This window comes from Cygnus olor, chromosome 6 (genome assembly GCF_009769625.2).
Source record: "Cygnus olor isolate bCygOlo1 chromosome 6, bCygOlo1.pri.v2, whole genome shotgun sequence".
Lineage (NCBI taxonomy): Eukaryota > Metazoa > Chordata > Aves > Anseriformes > Anatidae > Cygnus > Cygnus olor.
In genome coordinates, this window is record NC_049174.1 from 35,171,323 (window position 1) to 35,193,410 (window position 22,088).

The 22,088-nt window shown below is 35.9% G+C and overlaps 1 protein-coding gene and 1 long non-coding RNA gene across 10 annotated transcripts in view; one reads left to right on the forward strand and one right to left on the reverse strand.

Annotated features, from left to right (window-relative positions):
- Window positions 1-22,088, reverse strand: part of LRP1B (LDL receptor related protein 1B) — a 684,970-nt gene that overhangs the window by 283,363 nt on the left and 379,519 nt on the right. For all 9 annotated transcript variants that reach the window (XM_040561328.1, XM_040561327.1, XM_040561326.1 and 6 more), the window contains one exon: window positions 15,453-15,615. In XM_040561328.1, the coding sequence (XP_040417262.1) occupies window positions 15,453-15,615 (163 nt within the window). The remainder of the gene's footprint in view (window positions 1-15,452; window positions 15,616-22,088) is intronic.
- Window positions 1,879-2,898, forward strand: LOC121072093. The gene is made up of 3 exons (XR_005820994.1): window positions 1,879-1,985; window positions 2,098-2,180; window positions 2,281-2,898. It is a non-coding gene; the product is annotated as an uncharacterized LOC121072093 (long non-coding RNA).

Here is a 22,088-nt window from a genome sequence, read left to right on the forward strand (position 1 = left end):
CCATCTGTGACATCCTAGTATTATTTTTCATCCTGAAGCTTTCTTCGCTTTATTCTTCCTTCTTTTTTTTTTCTTTTTTTTTTTTCTAATGTTCTCCTTATTTTTGTCCCTAAGTAAGGCTTTCTACATCCTCTTCTCCTTGCTTTTGTCCCATCTCACCCAATTTGCTCCACCTCCATTTCCATTTCTATCTGCTTCTCTGATCTCAGATTATTTGTACTGCACTGACTACAACCTGACATTTCTTATTGTCTTTTCCATATCTGTCCATATTATTTTTAAGCACTTTTCTAAAATACATGATAACAGAAAGGAATGGGAGCTTTCCAAAGTGATGTTTCAAAATTGAAGACACAGTGGCCTAGAGACATTAAAAAACATATATTTAAACTTGATAATAGAGAAGGCTCTGTAGCTGTGATGTTCACATCTTTATTACAGTTTCTTTTCCCCTGAAACGTTTCTGCAAAGAAATAACATGATAGGATAAAATACCCATCATTAAGCCTCAGTATGTTTGAATATGGAGGTAAGCCAAAACAGAAATAGACAGCTTATTTGGATTTTGGCAAGACAATATTTGGCATTTAATGCATTAAGTGGTAATTTGCATTGTATTTATTTAGCTGAACATTTATGGTACATTTAAATGTGAGAATAATAAGTAAAAAGGAGTTACAAAAACTGCAATCAAACTGTATGCTGCTCTAAGCCTAGAAATTATTAAAATGAGATCTAATGTGCATATTATTTGATTTTTTTTCTTATTACAAAGGATTCTAATGGTAATATCCCTAGGGTTTTCAACGTGTTATTTGTAGATGCAATTTTTTCCTCCCAATAGAAAACTGGACCTCTAAGGCAGCTTTCTTAAGAAATCTCATATATATATATATATATATATATATATATATGTTTGGTACAACGGTCTACATATAAGCTTGCTTTTCTCATTCACCTTTTGCAAACCCTCATACGCAGTCCAAAAATTTCTGCAGATCACCTGTTGAAACACAGTGCAACATACACAGAAACCATAGATCAGGTTCTGACGCAGAATAAACTCTTGTGATTTTAGCACATTCATATTTTTGGTGTCATTTTGGGGCTTTTAGGGGGTTTATCTGTGGTCCAGAGCCAGTAATTCACCTTCAGATTTGTTCCATCCCCGTCCTCCCCAACATGTTTCTAGTTATATTAATTGCCAAATACTTACATGTTGTTTGTCTTATCCTTGTATCATTATCTTTAACGGACAGCTGTTGAACAGCTGCAGAGGTGCACTATCTTTTGTACATGTGGGGAAGTAAGTTTGTATTTCTGCCTGGGATTCCAATCCTTCTCTGTAGGATACCCAAACATATTTATCTTTCTGCGAGATAATGTTTGCCATTTAATATATTAGCGGATAATCCATGCTGTATTTGTTTAGTTGTGCTCCTCGGAACATTAAAACCCAGGAACATTTATTCTGCAATGTTCTAAATTGGTTGCAGAAGCTGACAGCAGAATTTCCTGGAGATTTTGACTGCAGCTGCTTCTCTGTTTTGCCTTATGGAGCTTATTGTACATTACAGTCAGTACAGCCATTTTTAGCCATACGTTTACTTGAATGCAAATGTCCAAACTAGTCCGTGTGTAGTTTTTTAACTATCTGATGTTAGAGCCAGCAGAGACAAGAGGAAAAGCCGTGCTAATATGCACATCAGCACTGCATTTCTCTGGAGAGGAAGAGAGAAGACTGCAGCTTGCTGCAATCCCAGCTCGGCCTTGCTGCTGCCAAGGGTACCTCCACTGCTGGAGCCTAGGGACGGAGCTGTTGCTGTCACAATGCAGCAGAATGCATGCTGCTTGCAAGGGTGTGATGTATGTACGAATTCAGGCAGCCAAAACCTTGTGTTATTTTGTCCACAAGACATATGCGTGGCCTCCGTGGCAATGTTTGCCCCATCAAACAGCTGTGGTACTTCAGCCCCTGACTTCAGGTCTTACACCCTCCCGCAATCCTAGTGACTATCGAGTTTGTTAGGGACAAAAATTGAATACTATAACAAAAATTCACTCCGTACTTGAAATAAAGCTAATGATTGCACTTAGTTTTACAGTGGAAAGAAGAAAAGAGTATAATTAAGAGCCATACATTGCAAGGGATAAGTGGAGCACGCCTGTTAGTGCCTGCAGTGAGTACACAGTCGGTTTGTTGTTATTGTTGTTTTTAATTATATTCTTGCTATCTTAAAACGCGAGCAAAACTTTAAATTATTTACTTTTCATATGCAGCGTCACCTGCCGCCTTCATCTGTTAAAGCTGATGCCTTCAAGGTGATATATCTAGTTCATCTTTGGGCAAAAAAAAGCACACAAAAAGAACAAACCATTTCAAAATAATGCTCTCACAGAAAGCACAAGCACCATCTGACACAGCCTGGAAAGCACCGTGGGGCACAAGAGGCACCAAGGGCCCCATCTGGTGTAACTTGTTTTGTCAGCAAGCAGAGAGCGCTCACCCATGCATATGTTACCGCTTATGTTGTTTAACTGGTCAATGATGTTAATTACAATTAAATGTTCATTGCAGAACTTTATAGCTTTACGGGTACAGGAACATAGACGTGATTAACTAACTACAGACTAAATGGAAATATTTCTGAAACTAATGTTTCTGAAAACTATTAAAGGAATTTAGTCAAGTTATATTTCCTGTAACTAACTGGCAACAGGGAAACAGATAATGCAACCACATCTCTAAGGAGTACATTAGAGGGAAGCTACGAATACCCTTATCCAGCCTCGTAGTTTATGTGTGGATATTCACAGTAATAATCTCTGCTCAAAAAGCTTTTGCATCGTATCTCCCAGCATCTGTAGTCCTACTGAAAATAAATAAATAAATAAATTAAATAGCATTATCCTGTATGTGTTTATTTTTTTATTTTTTCCAATCTTTAGAAGGGTCAAAAGCCAGCTCACACTCTCTGGAGCTGATAGGCAACTGCTGCCAATGTAAGCAAGCATTCACCCCTAACACTAAGGGGGTGACAAGCCAGAGCTGACACTGCCCACACTCTGGCAGCTGTGGCTCTCTGTGTCTTCCAACGTTCCCTACAAAAATAAAAGTGTAGAAATAATTTCCTGAAGTTCTGCTGGGCAGAAGGAAACTATCTTTTGGAATAGTGAGCAATGGATAACAACGTAGAACACATCTTGTTTTGAAAAACTCTGTTTTGCTAAGTCACTTACTGTGGTGACCACTTTCAGCCCCTGTTTTAAAGCTGTTTTTTGTATATCATGGGTTCCTTCACAGGTCTGGTTTAAAGTTTGGCAACTAATTCATGGAACCTCTTCTCTAAATATTATGGAAATTTTATTAAAAAAATAAATAAAAAAAAAAACCCTCCTTGACGAATGTTGCAAGTCTGTTTGCCTTCAAACAAGGGGATAAAATAGTTGACACCTCAACTTCTAGTTCTCATCTCTTTCTCCTTAGAAACAGGACAAGGTTGGATTTATGTAATTTAGCCCCACACCATGAGTTAAGAACGCAAAAACTTACATCAGAAGTGTTACAAGTGCAAAATCAAGCACTCAAATGTTAGCAAGCGTTACGCTGCCAATATAGTCTGAAATTATCACACTACATGACCAAAATTCTTTGATTTCAGCCATTCCTACTGTTACTTCAAAACACACCGCCTCATTCACTATCAACTATTGCTTTCTTACATTATGTGCAGCCTCCTGCCCTACAACAGAAATGCATTTTGTTCAAATCCTGCCCTGAGCACAAAGCTCTTCATTCCCAAACAGGCACTTCACTGGTGTTCGCCCCCATCTCCTACCACTCCCAATATATTCATGAATACTCCCTCACAAAACCCTCTCAAGCTGAAATGAAATAATCTCCCTATTTTACCACAGAACTTAAGAACTTAATTAATTAAGAACTTAATTTCAAATATACCTGCTAATGAGCACTCAACTTAAAATATGCTAAGGCTGATATTGCACAGCACTTTGCCTTTGACACTTCGACACCACGTGCTCAGCACCTCATTTCCCAATCACTTCAGACAGCTGAACACGGTGAAAACTTCCACATACCAAGGACACAGGTGGCTCTTCCTGGATATTCATAGGATGTAAAATACAAAAGCAGTAGTGTCTTGTGTAACTTTTGGCTAAAATAATTCACCAGCCACAGACAGGAACCCTCTCTTAAAATCTTGGACAAAATCCTGAGTAGAATTCAATTTCCTTTCCTGAGAAAATATGTTTACACTTCACACCTCCCCTACCTCACTCACAACATCCTTCCCGCAAAATGAAAGTAACAAATGAGAAAAGCTTCATTAAGTCTGGCAATGTGCAAGCCTACAATGTGCAAGACATCTGGGGAGGAGAAATCAACGTCTGTGCATGTGAGCTGTAGGTATACATCACGCACAGACACACACTACATAAGTAAAAAAGCAGCCTAACTTAACCAACCCCAAACAGTCTTGGCTGTTAACAGGATTGAGTATGGCCTGTAGGCATTCAGATCTTTCAAAATTAAGCTGCCAATATATTTAAACATGAAGTTAGGTGCCAATATTAAGGTCTCACTTTTGAAAATTTTAGAATAGACCTCAATGTGTTGTTTTTTTAAGTATGAGATACGTATATTAAAATACTGGAATACAAAATATTACCATGCTCAGAAAAGTGCCTACGTGACAAACCACAAAACAGTAATTTAATAGGGAGGCTAATACATAAAAAAGACAGAAGAACAAAACACCCTTAAAGTTTCCGAAGATGCAACATATTCATAACAGTAAACCATGTCAAACACTCAGGAATACAAACAAGAGCTTGGCTTGGTGTAGTCAACAAATTTCCGTTCCAATTAAAATATTTTGGTTAGAGGTCTGATTTTCTGTTGAAGTCAGTGTAATCCCTGTTGGAAAAGCAGTTTGCTTATTCTCTGCTCCTTATGCTCAGACAAATGCGCCGTGCCAGCAGAAAGCACCATATATTCTCATTCTGTGGGGTAAGATCAGCCAAGAGGTGGTGCTGTACAATTTCTGTGTCTGAAGAAGTCTATAAGCATAACTGTAAGTTTATAAAACTTAAAGAGACTGTAAGAATGTAAGTGGTTATTTTTCAGCAAGTAAAAAAAGGCAGTGTGTTTCAAATATCCTTCTATTAATATAATTTTTCACTTAAAATCTGTTGGTGTGAATCCCTGAGCATTTGGGTTTGGGTTTGTAGAGTTGCTGTCAAATAATAATATGAATAATAATGATCTATCTAAAGCTGAAGTAGAGTTAATGAGAGGCCTTTTTTTCTTGGCCTTCTTCTAGGCTTGTCTACACTAACAGTTTGCATCTCCAAAGAGCTGATTACCAACTGATTCAAAGTAGATGTGTTTTCAAGTGGCAGTCTGGACACCTTCCAAACACATCAGTTCTGTAGTTTAGAAACACTCAGCCCGAGGCCAACTGTAAACTTGGACCATATTTCGTGTGTCTGTGTGTTGCCTTACCTATGAAAGCGAATTAGCTAGCTCAGATTGACTGGCAATGAGCAAACTTAGAGCAAAAAAAAAGTTTCTAGCAGTAGAACATCTGAATTTCAAAAAATGAATTAAGCAAGTCCTCCCCTGTTATTTCATTGTATTTTTCAAAATGCTAAAGGTGAGAAAGAGAAATGTTGCTAGTAACTCAAAAGGTCTCGTCCTTAAAGAAAAGCTGCTCATCACCTAATATGGCCACAATCCAACGTGGCAATTGGCTTCTTAGCTGTGTTTAGCCATGCAGCAGTCACAGACACCACCACACTATCCCTTCCTTCCCTCCAGCTTCACACATACTGAGGGCAAGATCAAAGGCTGAGACAACGTCACGCTGTACCAGACAATAAGTAAAATCTGTTTGATGCTTTTCACATGTTGCTTACCAACCACAATGGAAGAAGGCTGCTCATACCGCTTTACAGATGCAAATGTAAATAAAACTTATAAACATACAATTTCACTGCAGTCTGTTAAAATAAAGGCAGTTCTTAAAAGGCAAGGATGCCACTCATGGACACAAACTTCTGCAGATTTTCTGTTTCAGTTTTCAGTTTCATTTGCAGTAAATCATACCACTTCTAAAAGAAAAGGACAAAGAGGGTTTTTTTTTTGGTCCTTATTTTACTTCAAATCTCTCCAAACCCCTCAAGTGGAGAAACAAAACACATAGTTACTTTGGTAATGTCTCAGTATATTTTAAAATGTACTTTTTAAACAACACTGAAATGCTAGTAAACACATTTATTCACACCTACTCTCCTAGTATCCCATTCTTTGACTCTATAAGCTTATAGATACATACACAGATACCACCTCCTTTACTGAGAAAGCGTAACACAAGGCTAGAATATCCCTGCCAGACAGACATAGTCCTAAACAGATTACAACTTCCACGTGGGTCATATGCTAACATCTCTTCAGCCTAGTAAATTCTGCCTTTATTTATTGAAGCCTTTGCAACAAATTAAAATGATTTTTCCTGTCCTTTCTTTAATCACCTTCCAATAAACCATCTTTCTATTTAAGCAGCTGTTTATGAAAAATAGTTATAGCTCTTCTCAACCTCCCCTTTTCTAGATTAGACTGTCACAGTTCCTGCAGGCCATGTTTTTTACATCTTTTATTTCCTATTATCATCTCCAGATTTCCTCCATTTTTTCTATATCTCCACCAAAAGGGTCATGTTTCAGCAGAGCTTCAGCAAGGCATGTTCACATTGGTGAGCATAGCAATGAGGGCACTGACATGCAAGAAACCTCAGGAAAACAAAACACAGGTAAACAGTATGAAAAACCATACACAGAGGTAACACAACTCAAGAGAACAGCAATTCTATCAGGATGATATCATCACACAGATGATAAATTAACAGAATGGACTTCATCATTTTTTTTCTGAGTTTGAGTGGTTCTGATTAATCCAGTATCAGAGTAATTCCGATGTTTTTATACTTGAAACCCTGCATATATACAGGCAGTGATTTATTGTCAGTGAAGAAAGAAATGAATGGCATGGCAATAGCTTATTAGAAAGCTTGTCTTTTAGACAATTTTGCACTGCTTGAATACAAAAACTGATGTAAAAACAACGCAACAAATGTGTGGCCATTACTAGAAAAGATTTTTGGAACTTTGTAACATCATACTATATTAAATGGGTGAACTATTTTTTCTTTTAATTTTTTTGATTACTTGCATTTTGTTCATGTTTTGGAAAAAAAAAAAAAAGAAAGAAAAAAAAAGAAAAAAAAGAGTGTCTCTCTTTCTTACCCTCTGTATATATACACACTCCTTGAGTCCAGGCTAATGCAAGTAACTCTTAAAAGAAGACAGGTTTTAGCAGTTCTTTTGTAAGATATTTTTCTGTGCTTCCACTCATGCAGTGCTCTAATTCATATCAGAATTTGTCTTCTACACAAATGACCTTGCAGAAGATGGCTAGATAATAAGACTATCAGGTAATAAGAAAAATAAAATAAAAGGAGAATTCAGATGGACATGAACATAATGTACATGCATTATAGAGCCTTAAACTCCCATTTATATTCTCATTGAGAAACAAAGTGGCCTCAATTCTCTCTGGCTTAATTGCTTTCATCCTGGAGGAAAATCATTGATAGGATGATTTAAATATTGCAGCTTTTGTCTGGACATTGCCGATAAAAAAGAAAAGACTTCAAGCCTTCCGTACCAGGCAGAATAGCACACCTATTTTCTATTCCTTCACAAATACTGAATTCAAATTCAAAGAATCAGAGTAATTTCAGTGAAAGGTGAGAGTTTTGTTCAGAAGCCTAACTAGCTAAGGACTGAAGGACAGGGATCTAAGGGCAGAAGTAAGAGTAACTACACTAATTACACAGAGACAGTTTAAAAAGAAAGCGAGATGTGTTGCATCAGCCATGAATTGCCCCAGGTGATCAAATTCATGGAGCTTTATGAGTGCTGTTGCTGTTCATGTGTTCAGCTTGGTTTGCTGAGACAATTCAAATGGTTAGTAGAAAAAGGCACCAAGGATACCCCCTAAAAAAAAAAGCAGGTTTGGGTAAAGAGGGTGCTGTAGTCAACTGGCAGCCGAGATCTTCAGGCAGGTCGCAGAGAAGTGAGGGAGGTGGGATGCTGCATTCAAGGTCCTCTGGACCAACTAACTGAAAGGCAACCTTTGATAACTGAAAAAACTTTTACTGACTTAAAAATTATTTTATTTTTTGCAAATTTATTACAAGTTACAGCTATATTGTGACTTCATAAGTGTTTTTGAAAAGCTTAATCTATTGAAGCTTTTTATTTCCACTGATTTTTTTTTTCCATAATTATTAACACCATTCAAATATTCTTCCTACTAGACACAACATACCTGTTAAAATCATTGCACGTGTTGCAAAATAAAGAAAAAATGTTTACTTTAGTTCATGTTACAATAGGTTTTTCTTCAGTTTCCCACCAGTTAGCTTTTTATCATCTGGGCAGTAATCCTGATTATTAGATGATACCATCACTCAGAATATCAGCTAGATATTCTAATAATACTGCTAGTGTTCACTTTGCCAACTCTTTCATTCTTTCTTTTTTAGGATCAACAGAAAAAAAATATATTCTTTTTCACTCAGAGTTTATCACTGTTATTAGTACCTCTTTATTTTTTTGAATTCCACTTTTGGTTGCATTTGAGGTTTTGGGTACCCAGTACAGTACATCTTCCTATGTATATGGAAGATTGGATATTAATTATAGTCATCAATTATTACTGTGAGTAGTATTTGATTAACAAAAATGAATGCACAATAATAAATGCACTTATATAAATACTTGAAAAAATACATGTACTAAATCTATTCAAGCTTCTTCTATTTTTATTGCCATGAATACAGTAGTCACTTAGATCCAACTATATAACCTATTTTTGTAAATGATTTCACTTTTAATGCAGTTACGTAATGTGCTTGGTATTTTGATTCTTCCCACTTTATCAGTGACTTTATCGGATGCTATTCAGCTGAATTTGTTGACTTTTACATAAAAGTTTGTCTCTTTTAATACTTAGAAATCCAAATATTTTTGAGTTTATTGAAGAAAAAACATTATTTTTTCTATTTTCTATTTGCACATGCATGCTAAATCATATCACATTATTTCAGGTAAGAGCAGATGAGGATATGACTTTTTCCTTTTTGTCATTAAGAGCAGCAGCAGCAGCAAAGTTTCCTAGTGAGCAGATCTGTACCACTACAGAAGAAACAGAATTTCAAAGGAAATTAGGTCCAGCGGGAAACTTAAAGGTGACAGAATTAAAAAAAAGAGTTTTCTGCTACAGTTTAGTTAGCAACAATTAAAATTACAAGATGGAATGGCATAGAACTGGAAGCAGAGTTCTCTGAAAACCAAAAAAAAAAATCTTCTCCCAAATGTTTAGCAAGCATTTGAACTAAACAGATAGCAGCAACAGAGGCAAACATAATTTCAAAAGACCACTACTTCTTACCTCTCACAGCCTGAAAGAGGTGATGGAGTGGGAGGATGAGCAACAAAATCTGAATTCTTAATGAAAACTTCCAGATTGTCATTAATTATGGTAAAGATTTTTATTTTATTTTATTTTTTTTGAAGAGGATTCTTTTCCAGGTCACCTTTAAAACTTTCTAAAAGTTACTGTGCCTTATATGTATCTTACAGCTCTTTGAAATTGCTTTGTGACAAGAAGAGGAACTGAACTCTTTTAATAATGGCATGTTATTAAAATACTAATGATTTTGCTGTTTAAAAGTGAGCTTTAATGATTATAACACTCCTCTTTGATCAGCAGGAAATGGTGACTAATCTGAGAGAAAAAAAAAAAAAGTTTTAAGACGCAGATATCTCTCAAGCCTTGTGGGTGCTATAAAAGCTCAGAGACAAAAGAGAAAAAAGAGAATAAAAAAGGCAGCAGACAATAACTGTAGATGTTTTATTCTTATCCTAAAAGACTCCCCTGTCTAAATAACAATGAAGCAAATGAAGAAAAATATCTACTGTTTTGACCTCCCCTGCTTTTTGAATTTTTGCTCCTCTCCTCCCCTGCAAGAGACTTGATTCCTATTGATAACAAATTCCCTGACTTTCCTTGTCTGTGAAATCACTCCAGTCCAGTCGCCAATTGTCACACTGCTAGGTCAGCTCTAAGACATTTTTCTTGCTGTCTTTGAGAAATCTCTCCGGCACGACACCATCTCTGGCCACTTTCTAAAAGCAGCTGTGAAGGGAAAGGCCATGCTTCCCACAGCCAGCCACTGGGATCCCCATTCACCAGTCATGCTAAACACAAGGAAAGATTCAAATCGAAACATTTGTTATTAAAAGAATGTCTCTCTGCCTCCTCATCACCTGACTTGTTCTTCTTTGGATATTGCAGGACTCCTAACACAGGATTTCAGGGCTCTGTCTAGTCAGATGCTCCATCAAAGACTTGACCTGTGCAAAGGTTTCTCTGAGCTTTTTCTCAGATCCCACCAAGCAGGAGATTTCTTACCAGCTTACAAGTCTTCCCATGCTGCCAAACAGGTTGAATTGTCAGTCCAAAACTCATTCCATTCACAGGTGCAAAAAAAAAAAAGAAAAAAGAAAGAATGTCTTTGCCCTTTGGATGGTTGTTTTCCATCCTCTGGATGTCCTTTGCACACCCCAGGCACTCCTGTGCATTTCCTGAGCATAACTCTCTAGCAAGGAAAACTTTGATTCAGTGACGTGTAAAAACTTTCCTATTCTTTCGACTTTGTTAACGTGAACTGTTCAGTCAAGTTCACATTACATTTTGGGCTGTTCAATAACCACAAATGTCTCCAGAGGACAATCATACACAGCTTGATTAAGAAAATACTTGACTGCAGCTGATCACTTTGGACAACAACAGGGCTCATGAGACCTCCAATGTCTTCCTAATACCCGTACAAGAATTATATCAGAAGTGCAATAGATTTACAAGAAAATCAAACAAACAAAAAACTTATAGAACAGAAACAACTGCTCCTTAGGAGTTTTTTTAGAGTTTCTTTTAAATATAATATTTTAAGGATGTTGCTCAGCTCAGTCCTTACACAGAAGACCACATTTCAAAATGCCATCTCACACTGTACTTTCTCCCATTTTCTCAAATTTTAGACTGAGGGAAAATGCCCAACTATTTCAAGAACTTTGTTATGTTTTTGTTTTTCTTTTTATAACATGACTTGATTTTAGCCACAGTAAAAGCTGTGCTTTCAGTCTTTCAGTCCTTAGAATCTAAGAGGAAGTTAATGGAATAATCCTTTTTTTTTCTTTTTTTTTTTCTTTTTTTTTTTTTCTTTTTTTTTTCCCTCAGAATGAGTTTCCGAGATAAGGAAAAAGAAAACTTCAGCTATTAATTCTTCCCTTGTTCACCTTTGTGGATTGGAAAGGTTAGCAACTGATTGCTATTGCATACTTAACGTGAAAAAGATTTTTTTTTTTCTTTTTGCTGTTCTACAGCTGTTTTCTTTTTTCTTGACTTATTAGCATTTACAAGAATTGGTACATTACACCATAACACATTAACAGACGTGGCTTTTAACAGCCATCGTATCACAATCTCTTCCTGTATGCATTTGCAGTTGTTGCATGAAAGAAATAAGCAGGGTTCTTTTTTATTATTACTTCTACAACATAGCAGAAGCAAAAGCCGATTAAAAGATTTATTCAAATATTTACATGACACACAATGTTGCGGTATTAAAGTGCAAGCTTGCTCTTTTTACAAATCTCTTTAGCAGTAAGTCTTTTCTCCCCATTGTTACTAATACAACCTTTAAATGGTAGCTACAAGCTCCCATTTCAATGCCTTCAGCCTCTAATTGAGCGTCGTCTCCCATTCTTCTCTCCCCCTTCCTATTCTCCCCCTCCGCTACACCCTTCCTTTGTAGTGATTCATGTACGTCTCACCCATTTCTTCACTCACAGTACCTCTGTGCTCTGCTCCACGCATCCTCCCACTCACCAGCTTCGCTCTGCACATCCTCTCTGTAATCTCACCCTATGTGCTTTTTCTGTACACATACCTTTATGATTGGATCAGTTTTGGAAGTGCACTCCTTAAAATTCAACATGTTTTCTATGCTCCCTATTAAATAAAAGGGGAGACTGAAATATAAAAGAAATAAAATGCCTTGCCTATAGACATCTAGCTTGTTGGTGGCAGAGCTGACAGAGAATCTAAATACAAATCTATGGTCTTGTCAGTTTAAAATGTATCACCTTCCCTGTCATACATGTATGGGGATCCAAGTCCTGTGCCTATGCAAGCTGATTGCCAAACTAGCTAGGATTCTTTAGAAAGGATTCCCCATGACTACAGACCACAGCTAGAGTGAAAACCCTTCTAACTCAGCTCATATTTGTTTCATGTGAGTCATCAGTACCGTCATCAGTACCATCGTCAACTGTATGCCAGTTTCAAGGACCAGTCAGAGTAATAGCTTCTGTTTCTTGACCACCGAGGTCCCATATTAAAATTTATCAAAACTATGAACTGCAGACATTAGGAACCAAGCATCTTACTTCAAAGGTATTCGATAGATAACATATTATTGCAAAACAATTTATTCTTCCTCTCTGTTTCTGACTGACACTTCGTTTTTCTACTAGCCCTGCTCTAGCTTTTTAGTTCAGCATACACTTGACTGACAAGTCTGAACTCCGAACAACTCCCAGTGGCAGTGGAAACCCAGCCGTTCCCGCTGGTAACAGCCCCCTGTGACGGTTCCAGTGACTATGTTGTGCTATTCTGAACTGAAAATCAGTCGACGAAGCAGATGAGTATTAGTACACCAAAACGTCTAGCTGGGTAAATAATTAATTAGCTCGTTTTTGTTTGTTTGTTTTCCTAAATGTTTCAGGTGGGCTTTTGTTAGACATCGTCTGGAGTACTAAAAAAGGAACACAGTTTGTATTGGTAAAACTGCTGAAATCCTAGACCAAAGTAATATGCTTAGATTAGACACGTAAGAAACTTGCTTGTTCAAGATCTTTTTCAGTAGCAGAGTCTTTCTTCTCTCAACTTAAAGTTCAGTTTTAGAAAAATAACACGAGTTCTTATTCATTCACTGTACGGTGTGAAATAAACTTACTAGTTCAAGTTCAACTGTAAGGACATGAGTATATAAAACCATAACCACTAAACATCTAACGAAACTCACGGAGATGTAAAATTCATCACACTCACAAAAAAAAAAAAAAATGGATTAAGTAATTTTCCACCTACTCTCATTTTATTCTAATGATAAATGGAGAATTTCTGGTTCGTAAAGTAACAACTAAATGCAACTAAAACCAGCTCAGATGTGAGCACATAAAAATAGCAGGGCTTGACCTTGTACTACTACAGGGAAGTCTGTCATAGATATAAAGGCTTAGGATCAAGCTCTGAATTCCTTAATGCAGGAAATGGTCTTCTCTGTGCAGATGTACTTTCAGCTTTTAGAAGAATGCTGGAGACAGTGAACACACTATAACAGCAATACATGTTACAGGAGCAAATACCTTAAAATGTAATTATATCTTAAAATGTATTAAAATGTATTTTTTACAGGAGACCACAAAAACAAACAAACAAAAAAAAAAAAAACACTCATCCTGGGCTTCATATTTAAATACAATAAAAAATAAAAAAATAGTAAATCTGCAAGTTACCTAGACAGCAATACCATGTTCGTACTTTGACACAGAAATATGTCTCAATTAGAATCAGCACGAAAGTAAAATGAAAAGCAAAAATAGAGAAAAAAGAACGGAAGAAAACACATTTTTAAGTAGCCAGAATGTTTTGATTATCTCTTTGCATCTTGTACCAAAGCCCAGTCACTAACAAGCACAAGTAATATATAAAGTGAGGATTATCAATTAAGATGTATGTTAGATATCCTATTAACATAACAACATATGTCATATAATTAATATAATTGCCAACTAAAACTGTAAAGAAATAAAGTCCACCCAGTGTTTCCACCATGAAATAAACTGATATTGCTCTACAAAGAACCACAGTATTAAATATGATCACTTATAGTCTCCCTCCAGGCCAGCGCTTCCATCTACACTAAAACAGACAGATTGCTCTCAGATGTGGCACTGCAAAAGGCAACTATCTGAATAAGAATGGTTTGCAGCTAGCTAAGAACAAACAGAAGGAAAACCAGTCTTTCTTTTTCTGTTCCATTCCTCCTTGCAGAATCAAAGTGCTGGATATAATTCTTACATTCCTGACAGATAAGATTATCTAATGACAAGCTGTGGATTCGTCTAGTAAATCCCGCAAAGAATATACAAGCAAATGTATAGAAAAAAAAAAAAGGCTGCTGCTGGCAAATCTGAAAGCTTCAAGTTCTTTCAGATCAGAACTTGCAGAAAAATCAATTTAAACACGCATTTTTTATTTTTCTTTTAAAACAACACTGCAGTCAGATCAAGTCAAGCTCACCATCTGCTGCAGATAGAAATACAGCTATACTCAAGAATTACATTATAAAACTTCTTTGTAAACTTTACATGCAAGCTGTTCTTGTCAGAATTAAAGTCATTGTGATCGCGCATCTTAATATTCAATCAGGCTTTAAATAAAGAGTGACAAAAGTCCACATATGGATGACAAGCTGTTCTACAGTAAATATTTTTGTATTTATTGAAAAGGGGCTTATGGCTCTTTAGGATGTATTCCACCAAGCATTTTGGTTTAACTACTTACAGACTAATAAAACCAAAATAAAATCTCTGTTCCAAAATCCTCACTGAAATTTACAGTTTTTAAATTAACTTAATTATTCCTATTTAGCTATGCTTTTACTTCATCATTTGCTTGAAAACATTTCCCAGCTGGTGGCTGTTATAGAGTAGAAGATTTTTAGAGCCCTATATTTTAGGCAAGACTTTATTCCCAGGTGGCATTGAACATAACTATAGAAGAAAAAAAGCGAATACAATGTGTTTTTATCATTATAGCTGACCATCTAAAGCAGAGGAAAAAAATCTTCCAGTCTTTTGTGTAATTAAACTTCTTAGAGCCAGTTCCCATATTGCTGCAGCTGAGGGAGAACAGTATAAGAAGTTCCTTTTCCACATACTCTAGTTATAAACACAATTTACAGAAAAACAGAAAATAATCTTAGGAGAAGTAGAGATAAAATTGGTTTTCCATTTCCAATTCCACTTCGAAAAGTTACATGGCACAAACTGCGATTAATACAGTTATGTTAAGTACTTGTTGCAAGTGCATTACATGTTACTACTTTGTTCAACTGTGCAAGTAATTCAGGACAGCAGTGAAAAAGTTTTTAAAACACTAGGATGAAGCTGATACACAGAGCAGCACACATCATATAAGATCAACATTTCCTAACACAAATAAATAATCTTACCCTGATGTTGGATCAACAGCTATGGCCTTAGGGTTATTGAGATCTAGCTCGATGAGCGTGACACACACTGTTCCATTCTGGTTGCAGACAAAGATCCTGTCACTGACGTGATCCACGAAGTAAAAATTCCCAGTGATCCAGTCGATTGCTATTTGCTGTACATCTGCCAAAAAATCAAAGGATAAAAAGAAAGCTCAGAAGAGCAATTGTAATACAAATAATTATTTGTAATACAAAGAACTTCACCAAACAAACACTCTACCCAAAGAACTCAAGCTGTTTTTACAATGAGATTTTATACATGGTATATGGTATATAATAAAGAATTAAATTCTCTATGGACAAAAACTAGTTGGGGAGAGTTGTTCCTTTCTAAGCACAAAAGTCTCCTTTCAACTTCAAGGATATCAAAGGTACACATTTGTTCGTAGTCAGAAGCAACACCGCCAACCAATAGTGTGTCTGCGAGAGAGGGGTTGGAAATGGGTGTCTGGGTGTCTGTTACGCCATGGGGATGGCACACGGATAATGCTTGCAGCAGTTTATTAGATATGTATAAAGAGAACTAAAAACTGATTATAAATATTCCACAGAGATTCAAAAAGCCTGTGTGTAGCTATGTATGTCTAAACACACTGTATGTAATAGCACATACATGTGTGCAATGAATTCACTTTTTTTTTTTTTCTTTTTCTTGTTGTTTTGTAAAGTCTGCATGCAGCCAGATTTCTGATTCACCTGTCAAAATGATTAGCATCAAAGTAGCTGTCTGCCTGGTACCTGGAGAAGTTTCTTAACAATGACCCTGGAGTTTTTCTCTCCAGATGCTAAGGTGGCTTCACAACCACCTAGCACTACTGTTCTCATTTCCAAACAGTAAGAGCTTTTTTCTGGTGGGATCCTGGAACTATTTCTTGTAAATTTCTTCTAATCTCTGCGTTTTTAAGTCAATCTACTGGTCTAAAACATAGTCTTACTCTTACAGTAAAAAAGCATAAAGAATTGCAAGGAACATAACTATCAATTTCATTTAACTAAGTTCATTTAACTAAGATTTCTTTACTTCCTATTCTCATTGACAGTACTGAATTGACACCACCCTGTAAGATAGACTTGGTTATTCTTAAATTAAAAATAACAAACTACTATAACTATATTTCCTTTGAAATATTTTCAATGTTAAATATGAATGAACTTTCATTTTCAAAATATATTTGTTATATTACAATGATTTCAAGATACTGATAATATAAAATTATTTCATGACAGAAAAAAAATGATAAAATAGTATTTCACACAGGGTTTTTTTTGATGCTTTTAGTTTTGATACTTCCAGTTTTATTTATTTCTATCATCCTTCATAAGTTTTTTAGTCCCCACAAACACACCTGAATAGGAACCTGCTGTTTCTATCACACTCATCTTGTATTAGAGAATATAAAGTAAACCTGATTCAGAAAGAAATTCCAGTCAGTAAGTTTTTGACAATAACTGAGAGTTTACGAGTTATGTATTTGCTAAATACTTAAAACAGACATGGAGACTCATGCATTGTCCTTCAAAGTGCAGATAACATAAACAAGATTTACTCAATTAAATGTCAAGACACCAGCTCTACTCCATCTCAGCCATCCTATTACACAGTTCATTACAGTCTCTTCTATCTCAGATTTCTTCCCTTCTGCTACTCATTTTCCTTTTAATTCACAGTGAATATTATGCCTTTTCTCTTCTGATAGCTCCTATTATAAAGACACGCTGAGCCAGAATAAAGGAATGCTCCATTTAGTCCCGGATCCAACCTCCAGAGGAGGTCAATGTCAGGTGCACTATGTAGCACATAAGACATATGTAAGCACTAACAAATATTTCATACAACAGGGGGAAAAAATAATAATAATAAATCTTACTTATGGAGAATGAAAGTTACAAAAGAGATTCAATTTTAAATATTTCTAGACATAAAATTAGTAATTAAATTCTTGCAATGTGAGCTCTGGAACACTGCTATACTTTGGGAAGCAGAGGAAGAGGGAGGATACTGTCTTCTTTCCAACCTGTGGGAAAATTCCTAGTTTTACCTAAGTGTGACACATACTTGAAAGGCATGATACAGTTTATTAGATCTGTTCACATAATGATACTCACATCTATAAACTATTAGCTGCATTTTTTTCTTCAGTGAATTGTTATTGTGTCATTAACGAGAAATGGCACTGGACAGGTATTTATGGAATAAAAGGAAATTAATTGAAGGTCACACTAGGGATAACAATTTGCATCAAATAGTTGCAGCTGAGGTTGCTCAGCAATCCAGGCAAAGTGAGACACCTAGAAGCAATTTAACTGGATAACCTTTATGTCACAGACTTCAAAAAGCATTCAGAGCTCTTAACATCTCTTTGCCCCATTTCCCTTCCCCAGCAGGTTGTCTTTGGGAAGAGTGTGGAGTTACCAGCAGCACGGGCTATTTGTAAGACATAGGCTCATTACAACTGTGTTCCTTATAAAGCTGTTCATTACAAAGCATGCTATGCTAGCAGACTCGATTACAGTTTCCAGAAAAAGAGCCACATTAATTCACATTTTTCTTCAGAAGTCTACTGCATGAAATGGAGGAGAGATCTCCCACTATGGAGAGAACATTTCTCTAAAATAAACCTTCTGGAGCAGTACATCATTGAAATCTGGTAATTAACTTAGACATTTAATGCACAGTAGCATTTTCATTTAACAGTTCATCTAACACAAATATGTTGTGTATTTTAGGTACCAGTGTTGTGGTTTAGCTTTTCTTTTTTATACCATGAGCTCTGCTGTGCGTAGGACACATCCAATTGCTCACAAGAGAAGCTTATAAAGAATTGTCCAAGTCTACGCCTCTGTAAAATCATATCCCATGTGAAAAATCCACTTAGCTGGCAGTTTTCATGATTCAAACTTTTAATCCCTATGGTTTCACTATAGCAGTTATGCATTTAGATGCTTTGAATGGCTCTCCAGTTATCAGACAAGTCAAATGTACTGTATGCTACAGAGATAAGGTTTTGGTTGCACTAGGGACTTTTAAAATATATATTTTTGTGCTCAAGATGTTATTGAATTAATTTCTTGCTTATTTCTATATTCATATATTAAAACCGAATATGTACAGATGGCTAGTTCACTGACATCGTTAAAGTAATGAATCTTTTTTTTTTCTTTCATTCACACAGCCTCAGAAGTCTCTAAAAAGAAATGCCCTTCCTGAAAGCACACATATTTATTCTGAACACTCTTGTATATATTTTTGAAGGTCTTTCCTATTTTAATTACAGTTTCCATGGAGTATTTCTGCCAAATGTGATCAACCTTCCTTTAGGACTTTCTAAAAAACAGAGTTTCCTCTTAAGGACTTCAGAAAGAAATGCTAACAAATCATATAGTCTAAATTTTGGTCTAAATCTACTTTGGTTGATGACGTTATGTAGACCGTGGGCACTAGCAAGTGTGGCTGGAAGTATACATTTTTTAAACCTACAAGTATTATTATACCTTTAGAGAAAATGACAATTTTATATGAGGGTGACTAAGTCTTCAAATGGTACTAGAAATATATGTCTTATGGCCAAAATATATTTTATGAAAATCAGAACCATACTGAATTACTGTCTTCTTTCATTTCAAATCTCAAACATGTATTTTTTACAGTGCACATTTTAATTTCAAATAAAGACTTGCACAAGAAGAATTCAGTTAACGGAAAAGAGCAAAAAACAGTGCCATATTCTTGTATTTGTACTACTGCTGTAATAATTGAGGATTCAACACAGGCACTGCCTATTAATGTAAATATTATGGTAATAGATTTTATTTTTTACAAATGTGGAAGAAAGAGTAGAAATAGAAAAATTAGCATCTTTTCTCTATTTATACACTTCAGTAAAAATTTCCCATTTTTAACATGCAAAATGATCTAAGCACATGACAAGGAGAAACTTAAAGTAGCTCAAGTCTTTTATAGAAACTTCTGAGTGAACAGAGGAATGATTCTGGATGAAGTATAATTAAAATTAAAAATGCTTAGTGTGATCCCCCTATGCTTCTGGTTAATAATTAAAAAGATAGACGACCTCTCTCTATTTCAAGAGAAAGAACTAAGCTTCTACTGCCTTATATACTTAAATTTTTCCTTGCTCTGAACGACTGCAATAAAGAACTGGGAAATCCACTCAAGACTCAATGAGCAACAATTTCATTGACAATTGCTATGGGAAATAAGTTCTTTTTATAAAACCTTTTTATTTATTGCATAGAGACAACACTGATAGTTTCAAATAAATTGTATATTATCTACAGTAAAATCGGCATTGAAATCATAAATCATTATTTATGTTTAGGCAGGGTTTTGGATCTTTTTTAAATAATATTATTTTTGCTTTCATTTTCCTAATATTAATGGATATAATTGAAAATGCTATGAAATAATATTCATTTCTGTCACAAAGTTTATTTTTTCTTTTGCAACAGTTGCTCTTAAAGGAAGTATTATTTTGATTTACACAAAAAGCTAAAAAAGAATTAGGTATTAATTCTTCTTCTATAGCCCATATACGTTTCTTCTGAAGCAATATAACATCCAAACTTCCACAGAGGAGTTTAATGCTATATTCTTTGCTGGCATGGGGGAGATAAGGGACAGGGAAGTGCTTTACAGTAGTGGTGGTTCAATAAAATAGCAGCCAGTGTGGGTGGGCAGGTTTCCTGACCCCCCACGAACACCACCTGGAAACTACAGGTGTGGAGGGAAGTACCCACTGCTTCTGCACACCAAAACGTCGAGTGCTTATTTTACAGGACTTTCCACCCTGCAAAGAGCAGCTCGGCATTGTCAGGTAGCCAGGTCACCTAAGAGCCACTCGTTTAATTTATTCTATGATAATTGGCTCAACAAGCAGGGTAGTTTTAAGGACAGTGCAACAGTTGTTTGGATGGCTGGCCATATGCTAGGGGAATAAATGCTTCTGAGAAGCGAGAGAGGATTGGGCTAATAAAACTTGTAGAAGTTAACGTTTCTGTAACGAGTATCCTAGCACATGGAAGGTGTCGGTACAGTCCCTAATGGTCACACACCCTACGAGTACTGGGGTGGCACTGTTCAAGTGCCCCGTGCCAGGAAGAGTCACCTTCTGTCCCCTGTCCACCAAAGACGACAGGGAACAACAGATCTGCAGACCTCACAGGCAGTTTCACACCCGCTTTCTCCACAGCCTTTTGTGTTAGGAACTGTGTGCCTCTGGGGGCTGTCTTTCGTAAAGCAGCCTGCCATGAAAGTTAGCTTCACTGTGTTTCAACTAAGGAAGAACCTCCTGCTTTCTGCTGAAGTCCAAACAGGTAAAATAGAAACAAAGGTTTAAAAAAATAAAATAAAACAAAAATTTGGAAACTAAAACCTCAAGAAATGAGGTCATAAAAATAATATAAAAATGGGACAACATATTTGAAATATTTTGCCTCTTGCTATGTTCCCTGAACCTTCAGGGTGTATTTTTCCAACACATATGCATTTTACTTCTCCACCACTAGAAAGCTGCTTTGATTTTTTTTTCCTTTGACTGAAAGTTGACATTTTATCAGGTGAGACTGTGTGTGTTGTGTAAGGTAAGCAAATGATAAAAGCGCCAGGCATGGACAAACCTGTTCAATTTAACTTACTATCTATTTAGAGGGAAAAAAAAAAAAAAAAAAAGAAAAGAAAAAAAAATAAAAATACTTATTTAAAATGGAACCAACTCATTTTACTCTAAAGAACAAGAGAAAGCAACTTGAAGATAGGCTTTCTGACAAGTTTTGAGTAATGAGACTAATGGTAGCAATCCTTTCTTTTTCCAGAACAGACACCAAAAAGGCTACCAGGTAAACAGTAGTTAAAACACGCTTAAATGACAGGCTGTAAAATCTGCCTTTGCTTTGCCTCTCATCTGAGAGTAACGTTCCTAATTAGTAGCCCAGACAACCCAGTACTGACACTGTGGTTTGGGAAAGTTAGATTGGCATAGATTTTTCTGTGCCTCTCCTATTGACAGCAACTGGCTGTAACTGTGTCTGCAATGCCATTTACAAAATATATTTTTATTAAAAGTGCCACCATTCAATAAGTTAGACAACATTGTTGTCTAAACTTTAAACAGCCGTGTCCTGAGTGATTATTGCGTATGTTTAAAAATGAATAATCAAATGACAAATACCGATCTATCTTTTGCAAATGACTCATCCTCAAATACAAAATTCCTTTGAAATAAATCATCTTCTCAGGAAATAAATCCTTCTCAGACAGTGTTTGTAAGGAGTACAATGCAAAACCTAAAACACTACATTTAAATAAGCACTTTAAAACATCCAGACTTCAAGTTCCTCAGAAGAAAAGAAAGCTTTTCCTCTTGTTTGCTAAGTAACATAATTTAAAATTCAATAAATTGGGTTCCTGTCAAAAATACAGTTGTTATTCTTCCAACCGTACAGGATATTAGAATATAATGTTTTAAAAACCTATAAATGTGAACATGGAGACAATGGCAGCTTCTCCAAACTGATATTTTTTTTTAATATGATTCTATTCTAAATATTATGAATACTTAATAAAAGCATCCTGATGGC